Here is an 11,705-nt window from a genome sequence, read left to right as displayed (position 1 = left end):
TTGGAGTTTTGAGTGCATTGACGTGGAAAAAAGGGTACCCTGTATTAAAAGAAAAAAAAAAAAAAACCGACCTACCGACCCTCTTGGGTTTTGACAATTAAGGGCAAACAAACATTTTTTTTTTTTTTGGCCTCATCAGCATCAATCATTATCATCATCATTATCAACAACAACAACATCAACTAAGGTAACCAAGGTAACGCAACGTAACGTAATATAGCATGATCTCGACAAAACACGCAAGCGCAGCGTACACTTCGTTGGCACAGTTTACTGGGACTTGCGAGTGGGAGAGAGAATACCGGTAGACTTTCTCCTGCGGCCCCGCCCACCTGCCTTGATGGGATTCCCCTAAATGTGTGCATGCATGTACAAACAGCTAGCTGTACATCCTGAGCAGCGGAGCGCGATCGGCGATTGGCAGGCTCTAGGTAGTCTAGCCCCTTTCCATGGCCTTGTGTATAAAGTAATAAACCTTGGAACCTTGCCGTGCTAGGGGAGAAGAACATATCCGAACCTATCAAAATGGCTCAAGATCGATCATATGGCAATATTACTCCACAAACTGCGGCCTTATTCGTGTGTGACATGCAAGAAAAGTTCAAACCAGCCATAAAATACTTCGATGAAATCACTGTCGTGACCAAACGGTTGGTAAGTAGACTGCTTGTTGAGCTGTTGTAACCCACATCGATTGCAGCATGTGGGACTGAGTGCAGTGACTTGTGTTTGCCCCGCAGCAGCAGCGGGTTGGAATTGGCGATTTGGCTTAATAGTAATACAAAACTTTTAAGTCTGGCAACAAAGAGCGTGTGTGTTCATTAGTTATAGTTCTGTTCTTCATACACAGACAACTTTTATAGACGTCAAGGTCTATGAGACTGATGGAAAAAAACAACAACAACAACTGAAGAAGATATTCTAGCACTGCGCACTGAAAGAGTAGGCCCTAACTTACACTGCTTAGCTGCCAAGTCGCTGTATCTAAATCATTATATAGGCGCACTGCAGTTTCATCGTGCTTCAAAAACCCCACTGGGCACAGCACTGATGATTAACATAATGATTTGGCTTTTAACACCATTGTTTCTCATAGACATCTGCCTGCATATTACTATACGTGTTAGTGTACGACTACGGAGTGTAATTTATTGAATCATGCCAGTCCGGGAAACCCGCTCATGAGGCCTGCTCCCCCGTACGAGCACTCCTCTGCCTCACGAGGTGAGGCCTCCAGAGAGGCTCATGTCGCTCCCGGGGAGAGAGACTCGTGAAGCTCCCTGTTCACTTTTTATTCATCTCACATCTAAATTGTCGCTATACTTAAGACAAGGGCATAATCGTGATATAGTCCCCACCGCTGTGTGTCCGTACTCAATAAAACCCTACCTAACCCTATACCCTAACCCTAACGCAAGGGTGCACTCGCACTGCAGTGGAGGGAGCGGTGGGGACTATATCACGATTATAACAAGACAAGTGTTCAACAGGTTAAAAACAAAATGAAAGAAAGAAATTAGAATTGATTGTGTACAATGACAAATGTAGAACTCATGGTATAAATTAATGGTCATACATTGATATCTATGAATTTGTAAAATCATACCTAGATTTGCAACTGCTTGACAAATTGCCATACAGCAACATTGATGTAGGGCAATTTGTCAATCAGTTGCAATGAAAACATCTGGATGGAAGAATTTCATGAATTTGAATATCAAATTACGCAGTACTTGCTGCATGCTATAGTATAAGGATTAGAACCAACGCTTGCTGTTGGGCGGAAGGTTGGTGGTCTAGTGGAATGACGCCTGTCCAGAGATCAGGAAGTCATACGTTCAAATCCTGCTTTAGTATGTATGCCCATGATTTTTTATCATTGCTACTACTAAAACTCTGATTAATTCAGTGCTTATTTACATCGATGTGGGGCAATTTGTCAATCAGTTGCAGTGAAAACATCTCGACGGAAAAATTTCAGGAATTTGAATATCTACATTTGTCAGAGACATTTTTGTTTAAAAACAAAGAATTTTTAATATGTCTTTACAGATTAAAGGCGCATATATCCTGGACATACCAGTTATTGTAACTGAGCAGGTAAGTCTTTGCTCTCTGAATTTCCATTCATGATGTACTTCAGTTTGAATAGTCACTAAGTGTTTAAAAAACTTACCAAATATGACCAACTAGTGATTGAACTTCTGATGGAAAACTTAAGATACCACATATTTTGGTTACCGGTACCAGATTGTTACAAGGCTTGCACTGCAAAAAAGATAGTACAGTGTGGTTACAGCTTGTTATTCCGAAGGTTTGTTATTCCGAAGGCTCTTTAGTCTGAAGATTCGTTATTCCGAAGGATCATTGTTCCGAATTTCATTTTCGGATTAACGAATCTTCGGAATAACAAACATTCGGAATAACGCCACAAATGTTGGGATCAACGAACCCTTTTGCACTTTCGGATTAATGAACCTCTAGATATAGGGAATTTTTGTGTTTCGGATTAACGACCCTTCGGAATAATGAACCTTCGGAATAACGAACAGCATCCGTACAATGTACCTTGGTGAGCAGTTGATTCTCATCATCATTCATAGTTTTCTTTGCAGGACAACTCAAACATGTGGTGCTTAAATGCAAACTGTATATTTTAAGTCACAGATATTAAAGCTGAGATACAGTGGCAAGTATAAAAGGAGCCAGCTGAAAAAAAAATTGGTTTTACTTGAGAACTCAATAAAGGTTAAATGGATCAACTGAGTCAATGTTGAGTTTTTCATATTTTCTGAAAGAGCTATCCTTCTACATTATTCTTTAGTTTGGGATCATAACATGAACGGGAAAGTGAGTTTTCAGCAGTTTTTCTACAAACGTTTTTTTTTTTTGGGGGGGGGGAGAGTAGAATGATCAGGTATGTCGCCGCATACTATACGACTCATGACCTTACGACTGACAGATTTTGGATTCGAAATAATTCACAATAACCTCAGAATAAACACCACTTTTTAGCTCACCTGAGCCAAAGGCTCAAGTGAGCTATTGCGATCGCCCTTCGTCCGTCGTCCGTCGTGCGATGTGCGTCGTGCTTCGTGCGTCGTACGTCGTGCATAAACTTTTTACATTTTCATCTTCTTCTTGAAAACCCCAGGACCGATTTTCATCAAACTTGGCAGGTAGCATCCCTAGGGGGTTAGGAACTCAATTTTTTAAAATGGGCACCATACCCCACCCAGGGGGCCCCCAGGGGGCCCCCAGGGGGCCCAAACCCCCCAAAATTAATGAATCTGTAAAAATCTTCTTCTCTAGAACCAGAAGTGATAGAGCTAAGTTGATACTATGAGTTAGTACATTGATGACTGTAGTTTCAAGTTTGTTCATGGCAGAATCAGGGGTGCCCCCTTGGGACCCAGGGGAGGGGGGTGAGGAGGAGTCCTAATTGAGCCTAAATGGTACATTTGTATCTTCTTCTTTAGAACCCCATGACCCATTTTCACCAAACTTGGCAGGTAGCATCCCTAAGGGGTTTAGGATCTCAATTTGTTAAAATGGGCACCATGCCCCACCCAGGGGGCCCCCAGGGGGGCCCAAACCCCCAAAATGAAGGAATCTTTAAAAATCTTCTCTAGAATCAGAAGTTATAGAGCTAAGATAATACTATGAGTGAGTACATTAATGACTGTAGTTTTGAGTTTGTTCATAGGAGATCCAGGGGTGTCCCTCTTGGGGGGGGGGGGGGGGGTGGTTGGGAAGGTCCAAATGGGGTCCTGAATTGTACATTTTCATCTTCTTCCTGAAAACCTCATGATGGATTTTCGTCAAACTTGGCAGGTAGCATCCCTAGGGGGTCAGGATCTAAATTTATCAAAATGGGCACCATGCCAGGGGGCCCCAATCCCCAATAATTAAGGAATCTTAAAAAATTTGGGCCCTTATGGTACATTTTCATCTTCTACAATTGTACTTGAGAATGCCTGGTCAAATTTTGGTAGAGCTGTGAATAATTTAGATTAGTGACTGCGTGAAAGGTGAACTTGCGATACTCAGGTGAGCGCTAGACCCGCGGGTCTCTTGTTTATTTCAGATCCAAAGTCTGTCAGTTGTAAGGTCGTGAGTCGTATAGTGTGTGGTGGGCTTTTGAGGCCCTTTTCACTTCATGAAATCCTTTGCACACTCTTCACTTTCAAGTCTAATAACTTTTAAACGGAAACTGCTACTGCTTTGCTCTTTCAGAATCTTCTCTTAACTAAAAATCCATGTCTGACGACTTTTTATTGGTTTTGTGATGCAGGGTCACATATAGGAGTAATATCTTGGTACAAAAGTGACATGAAAATAATGATGACCCATAATTCTGTAAATGATCACAGAACCAGATGACACAGGGCAGAACATTACACAAGTAGATAATTGTGATGCAGATAAGAAAGAAGACTTCTTCTAAATAAATCTATCTTCCTTCATTATACCTTCATTTATGTGCTTTGGAACAAAAAATGACAATTGTTTCTTGCATGATCCCCCCCCCCCCCCACCCCCACCCAAGTATCCCAGTGGACTTGGTCACACTGTTGGGGAACTGGAACTAGATGTCGGCACAACAGTAGTGTTTCCAAAGACAAAGTTCTCCATGGTCATTCCTGAAGTGGAAGAGAAACTGAGGGAACTTGACGGAGTCAAATCAATCATTCTGGTTGGAATCGAGGTGAGTCAGTCTTGAGGATACTCTAAAACATGATATTTTCATGGCATGACATTTTTGCGAATTGGAGCCGATGGCCTCTTCCGCGGCATTTTTGCACGTTGCCTCTAACGCTCAATGCTTAAAGTGTAGACCAGATCTTTTGTGTGCATTTTAATTTCGCAAAGCTTGGCTGCCGCGAAATTCCTGCAATTAAAATGCACGCGAGCATTCCTCATTTTACAGTTGGCCTAAGCTGATATTGCTATAACAATCATTTCCCACTGGCACCTGCCTGAGTACTGTATACTTGGCACAAGTCTTCAGTAGGTTTACATCAAGTGCTCTCAAAGGAGCAAAGAAAGTTGCTATGTTCTATTTCAAGCTAAATTCTGTATTTGCCATTAATATTTGGCTAGCTTGGTATTTTTTTTTTTATGAATTGGAACTTGTAAAGCAATTTATGAGCGGTTAAATTTTGCAATCGAGAATCACATTGATGAAAAGAGAGAGAAGTGTTATCACTTTTCCCTTGAGAAAAGTTAGCAATTTTACTCCATGGAGATGTGATGGATACAATGCCTGTGTTTGATACAGAAGACAATAATTTTGCATGTTGTTAATTTTACAACTTATATCTGTTGACTAAGAATTTGTGAAAACAGAAACACCCTGAAATATACCACATGAAAAGTGCAAGTATCTGTGTTGTGTGATGATTGTCTGTCATTTAGGCCATGCTTTAAGTCAGCATAATTATTAGCATTTTTTTTTCTAAAGCAGTCATTCCATGAATCTGCTCATTCTTCAGGCTGTTACATTTTCTTGTTGTTTGGTTTCTTCTTTAACCAAAAATTGATTCCCAATTCATGAACAGATAATTGAAAGAGAAAGAGACTGATTGAATATCTGGGGTTTTTTTGCATTTGTTTATCAAAGTTCAGTATCATTGCAAAAATGGCTGCTCAAAATTGTTGGTAGGTCACTCACACAACACACTTGTGTTGTGTGAAAGTTTGCATGCTGATGTAAATGAGGAAGAGATGTTTGGAGTAACACCAAGTGAATAGAGTCCACTCTCCTCTCTCCAGGTTCTTCTTTCACCAAACAACAATTCTTTCAAGGACTACATACACATGGTGGTACTATAGACCTCTCTTCCTCAGGTCCCTCCTCATTCAAATGTTTATGATTAGACAAACCCTCAAATCTGAGTTTTGAATGTAGGTTATTTGAATGTCCAGAGATCAAATTGTTAATGTCTGATATTGTTACATTATAGTTTTTTGAATGGAACTGACTTTCTTGTAGGCCCATGTGTGCATTCAGCAGACTGCTCTTGATCTCCTTGCCAAGGGGTATGACGTCCACGTCGTAGCCGACGCCGTCTCGGCCAGGAGCATGATGGATCGCCAGTTTGCCTATGAGGTTTGTAGATCCATCCTTTTCTGCCATTTCTGTTCCAGTGGTCATCTGAGCAGTAAAGTCTTTTGTATACCATGCCCTACATTAGGTCATAGGAATTGTTTTCAAGTTGTGTATCCGTTGTGTATCCCTTGATACCCCTATCCCCAGACCTCTTTAGCTCACCTAAGCCAAAGGCTCAAGTGAGCTGTCGCGATTGCTTTTTGTCCGGCATTCGGATTGCATTGTGCGTCATCTGTTCTCTGTCGTCTGTCATCTGTTGTTGTCTGTTGTCCTTTGTCCGACATGCATCTTGCGTAAACTTTTTACATTTTCATCTTCTTTGTAAAAACCCTATGACCGATTTTCACCAAACTTGGCAGGTAGCATCCTCAGGGCGATAGGATCTCACTTTGTTCTAATGGGCACCATTCTTCCCTGGAGACCCCCCCCCCCCCACCCCCCCCCCCCCACCCCACCCCAGCCCCACCCAGCCCCAAATTAAGGAATCTTTACAAATCTTCTTCTTGAGAACCAAAAGTGATAGAGCTATTGGAGTTAATACTATGGGTATTAGTACATTGATAACTGTAATTTCAAGTTTGCTCATGGCAGATCCAGGGGTGCCCCCATGATGGATTTTCACCAAACTTGGCAAGTAACATCCCTAGGGGGATAGAAAAAAAAAGGAAGTAAGGAATCTTTAAAAATCTTCTCCAGAACCAGAAGTGATAGTGCTAAGTTAATACTACATTATGTACATTGTATATACTGTAGTTTAGGGGTCTGTAAGAATGCATGGAATGTGAACTTGCGATACTCGGGTTAGTGCGAGACCCCTGGGTCTTTTGTTTTATTGATATCTGATGAGCTCCTGTAAAGTTTTCAATGCCATTAACCTGTTTCTTACGGGAACCTGGCATACCGGTTTCCAATGGCGCCAGGTCATATGATTATGGGATCATGGTACACCAGGTTCCCAAAATGTTGACGAGAGTGTCTGCATTTGTGGCCTAAATTCATGTTTGTTTGTTTTATGCTGACCAGATAAATGACTTCTATTGAAAGATTAGAGCTTCTTCTATCAATATCTGTTCTTTTTCTGTATCAAAACTGTGTGTATTTTTGTTTTAGAATTCACCTTTTTCCAGCGTAGTAATATACATTTTGCTATAAAACTTGTATGGAGACGTACATAGCCATCAAGGCTGGACTCACTATATTTTGACTTTTGCTGACCCCATTTGGGTGCCCTCATAGTGTATAATAAAAGAGTTTGCGAGCCCATCAGCACACACTCTATTCATAATCTCACGTCTGATCAATATATTCCATTGCTCGATGGCACATGCAGATGACCTTGAAAAGGGGATCCACTTGACTGCATTCACACAGTGGATTACCAACATGTTCTTTGTTGCCGGGCAAAAAGAATCCCATTTGATGGAAACATTGGAAGCTCTTGGAGAATTGCGGGAGGAATGGGTTGATTTACCAACATTATTTCTCTGAATAGTAATGCCATCAGTGAGTAGTCTTATTTGTTTTCAATGTTGATCATTGTTGATGGAGCAAACGAACTCTTTTATACTCAGTGACTGTATTCAAGATTACAGTGCTGCAGTTGTACTAAAATTGCTGTGTTTCTAAGCTGTAAATGAAATGGGATTCAGACCTCTTTTATTTACCTCTGGAACTTGTTCACAGATTATATGAAGAGTTTGTTTGCAAAAACCGATAAGTCCATATTTGCCAAATGGAGATATTTGCGATTAAAGGTCAAGAAAAATAAAGAGAATAATAAGAAAAATTTTGCTTCTTTTGACCATAACTTCAAAAATGTACCTTTATATGTAGTGACCAATATATCATTTAAAAGGTATTATTTTGTACTTAATGACAGAGACCGTACTTCAAAATCTTCAAAAATGGACTTATCGGCTTTTGCGAACAAAGTCTTCATATCTACCTGTATATTTGGCTGGTATGGTGACTCTGATATTTGAATGAGCTATTTAAATCCTATTAGTTTTTGCATGTGAACATGCGACCGTAAGTAAGAGATATTTGTAAGTGACAGAGTTCATGTTTTCATTTCCTAACTTGTTTTATCCTTCGTCTTGTCTCGTCCTCTTTGCCAGAGATTACGCCAGTTTGGAGCAATCATCACCACGAGCGAGTCGGTGCTGTTCCAGTTGCTAGGCGACAAGAATCATCCCAAATTCAAGGAGGTCCAAGCGTTGGTGAAGACAAGTGCCCCAGTTTCAGGCCTTGTCTCAAACATGTGATGTGCCTATGCACTAGAATGTTGCTCTTTTATCTTTTCTACCATGGAGTCGTCAGTAGAGAGTGATTCGCATACTCATTATTACTCTGTTAAAATGAAAGTGAGAAATTGAATCTTAAAATGAGAGGAGTTATTGGATCTGCCAAGACGATTGATTGTCTTATGTCATGGAATAGTGTATCTGAAAGGCATGGTGATGTCATGGAATAGTGTATCTGAAAGGTATGGTGATGTTTTAAAAATATTTTAACACAAAACAGGGTAGGAAACTCTGTGTACATATGTATGTGGAGATGAATGCTGCCTATTCAGTTTATGGATTGTTCAGGGCTATACATTTATAATAAGTGAAGTCATACTTGTGAACAAAGTGAGGATGATTGATTTCATGAGCCTAATGATTTCACCAACAGAATAAAAAAAAAAATCTGATTTGATATGATCACTGTGGATTTTATTTTATTTTTTATTTTTTTAAATAAATAAGGTATTGGTGCAGGGTAATGAAAAGGGATGTTGATGTAAATGTGCATGATCTTATTGAAGACAAGTTCACCTTATGTACAAAAATCTAACCCCCGTAAAACGTCCAATAAGTACTGTGAACATGAGTGAATGACTTCAAAGAGAGAAATGAAGGCATTTTCAAGTGAGCAGTTGAACATCTGTTGTGACGATACTTTCAAGGTCATACATACCTATTCAGGTACACTCCTACACTACAGAAATCTCTCATTCTAACAAATTTCTTGGGACCAGTGAAACCACAATAATATGGTCCACTTCTATTGTCAAGAATGCCAAGATCGTGGAGCCTACAAAATACAGAAGGTATTAATAAATGTGACCCTGCATCACAAAACCAACAAAAAGTCACCAGACATGGATTTTTAGTTAAGGGCAGATTCTTAAAGAGCAGACTCTAAGCTTTAAGATGATGTATGACTCAATTCAAATGGGCTCTCCTAACGTATATAAATATTGAAAAGAAAGCACACACTCAGGAAAACTGTGAACTGAGAAAAGAGGCTCTGAAGTACCGGGCTATTCAAGCGTTTAATCTTTACCAAGCCGTGCTAGCTGTGCAATGAAGGGGACAAAACACAGGATGTAAACCGCCCAAGCAACAACAATGAAGGGATTATCAGATTAAGCTGAAATTGAGCATGTTTATTAACACATTCTGTCTATGATTCTTGCCAACTTTCAAAGCAGCAGAGTTATCCTTTCAAAAGTTATTAGACTTGAAAGTGAGGAGTGTGTAAAGGATTTCAAGAAATGAAAAGGGGACTCTAAGACATACCTGATCATTCTATTCTCCCCCAAAAAAGGTTGTAGAAAAATTGCTGAAAACACACTTTTCCATTCATTTTATGATTCCACATTGAAGAATAATGTAGAAGAAGGATAACTCTTTCAGAAAATATGAAAAAGTCAAGATTGAACCGATTCTCTTTTTTTCAGTCACGTAAAATCAATGGATACGACTTTTTGTTCTTTTTGTGATGCACGGTCACAAATGATACCTCTGAAATTACTTGTATGCATTTCAAGCAATTTGATTCACTTGCATTCTTTCTGAAAATTAATATCAACAACAGTTATTTGAAGTATCCTGTACATCAGGTCTGGAGTATGCTTTCTTTGCAAATAAGCAATAAATTTTATGTAATAAATGGTAAAATGTCTTTTCTGCCATTACCATGGCAGTGTTCAGAGATCACGCCATATTCTAGTTCCTTGCAAGAATAATTTTACAACTCACTTCATAGTCAAAGGGGATAAACATTCACCGTATACTTACAGCGTTGTGTTAGCCCCATATTCAAATACAGTGTGTACAGCCAAACACGAAAAGTCAGATGCTCAGACTGAAGTATGAAAAATATTTGTCAATAAAAAAAAATGAAGCTTATTCTCCAATTTCAATAGACTTGGCTTGTCGCTTGTGCATATAGTGGAATGGGAGTTTGTGTTATTCTGCCTAATTGATGAGAACAAACATTTATTACCATACTTCCTATTAGAGTCATATTTATAAGAATGCATCTTTATTAAACAACTTTGTTCAACCTTTATACCAAAATATGTGCATTTAAGAATTAACCTTAGCATGTAGGCAAAGTTTTCATTGCAAGGACAAATGATTTTAGACAATCATCACAATCATGTATGCAAGAATTACCAATAGCTCTATTGTCACTGGTCATATTCTCATTTTTGTGATGAAAAATGTGATATAGTGTGTTTCAATTTAAGATAGACCACAAATTCAGTACTTTCTGACTAAAAAAATACACATACTGTATATAAATGTTTTACAGGAAATCCAGATATTGCAAACAGAAGTACAAAGCTACCAGGTACTTCGTTATAATGTATCTGACAAATTTGTAACTTAATCCAGGGGCCCGTTGCATAAAACTCCAACCAGATTTTTTTCCGGTTGAAATCACAAAATTCCGGTTGGAAGCTCCCAACCAGAGTTTTTATGCAACGGATTTTACATTCTTAAGTTAGCAACCTTAAAAAATTTAGGTTGGGCAAATCCCAACCTGAATTTTTAAGGTTGCTAAAAAAGTTTTATGCAACGGGACCCAGGGAAACAAGGGTGGCTGGTCTAAGTGTATGGCTTTATTCTTCAATGAAAGTTAGTGATGTAAAATGGTCATCCCAAAATAGCTCTTCCCCCTTACACATCATTAAGAATTTTAAGGACCCCCCCCCCCCACTTTTTCCTGTATGTGTAGTGTTGAACAGAGTATTTTCTTGTGTGTGTGTGGGGGGGGGGGGGGGGGTGTCTCAGATTCTTTTCAAGCTGCAAAGTATTACAGGCAAACTTTTGCAGTACAATGTATGTTCCTGGATATGGACTTCAAAAATAATGTAACTCTATGCATTCCAGGGCCCTGTTTTATGAGGAGTTAAAATTGATTATAAAGTTGATTTCTATGATAAGTTTATGGCAGCCTGTGTGTTCAGGAAATTTAAAATCGATTTTATCTTTTGATAAAGCAGGGCCCAGCTGTAATAGGCAAGAATGAGATATGGGCAGTCAGCAAACAAGAGAAAAAGTGTGGTGAAAGGAATTTTTTTTTTCTGATTTGGTGTATTATCTATCATGCAAAAAGGCAAATGACAAGACCTAAAGAGAATGTGCGGCCATGTTTCATCCTATATTTTGACAAGAAATGATAAAGATATTGCCATTATCATTATCAAATCATTTTGCATGATTTTTTAGCTCACCTGAGCCAAAGGCTCAAGTGAGCTATTGCGATCGCCCTCCGTCCGGCGTCCGTCGTGCGTCGTGCATCGTGCGTCGTCCGT

General features: G+C 39.4%; 1 protein-coding gene across 1 annotated transcript; it reads left to right on the top strand.

The window, feature by feature from the left end:
- Nucleotides 1-295: 295 nt before the first annotated feature.
- On the top strand, nt 296-10,778 carry LOC140237564 (isochorismatase domain-containing protein 1-like). Its single transcript, XM_072317498.1, has 5 exons — nt 296-654; nt 2,053-2,100; nt 4,550-4,708; nt 5,996-6,112; nt 8,230-10,778. Exons 1-5 carry the CDS (start codon nt 526-528, stop codon nt 8,374-8,376), a joined length of 600 nt encoding a protein of 199 aa, XP_072173599.1. The 5' UTR covers nt 296-525; the 3' UTR covers nt 8,377-10,778.
- Nucleotides 10,779-11,705: the final 927 nt, after the last annotated feature.

This window comes from Diadema setosum, chromosome 14, assembly GCF_964275005.1.
Source record: "Diadema setosum chromosome 14, eeDiaSeto1, whole genome shotgun sequence".
Lineage (NCBI taxonomy): Eukaryota > Metazoa > Echinodermata > Echinoidea > Diadematoida > Diadematidae > Diadema > Diadema setosum.
Note: the sequence above shows the minus strand (reverse complement) of the source record. Positions and strands in the feature narration are given on the sequence as shown.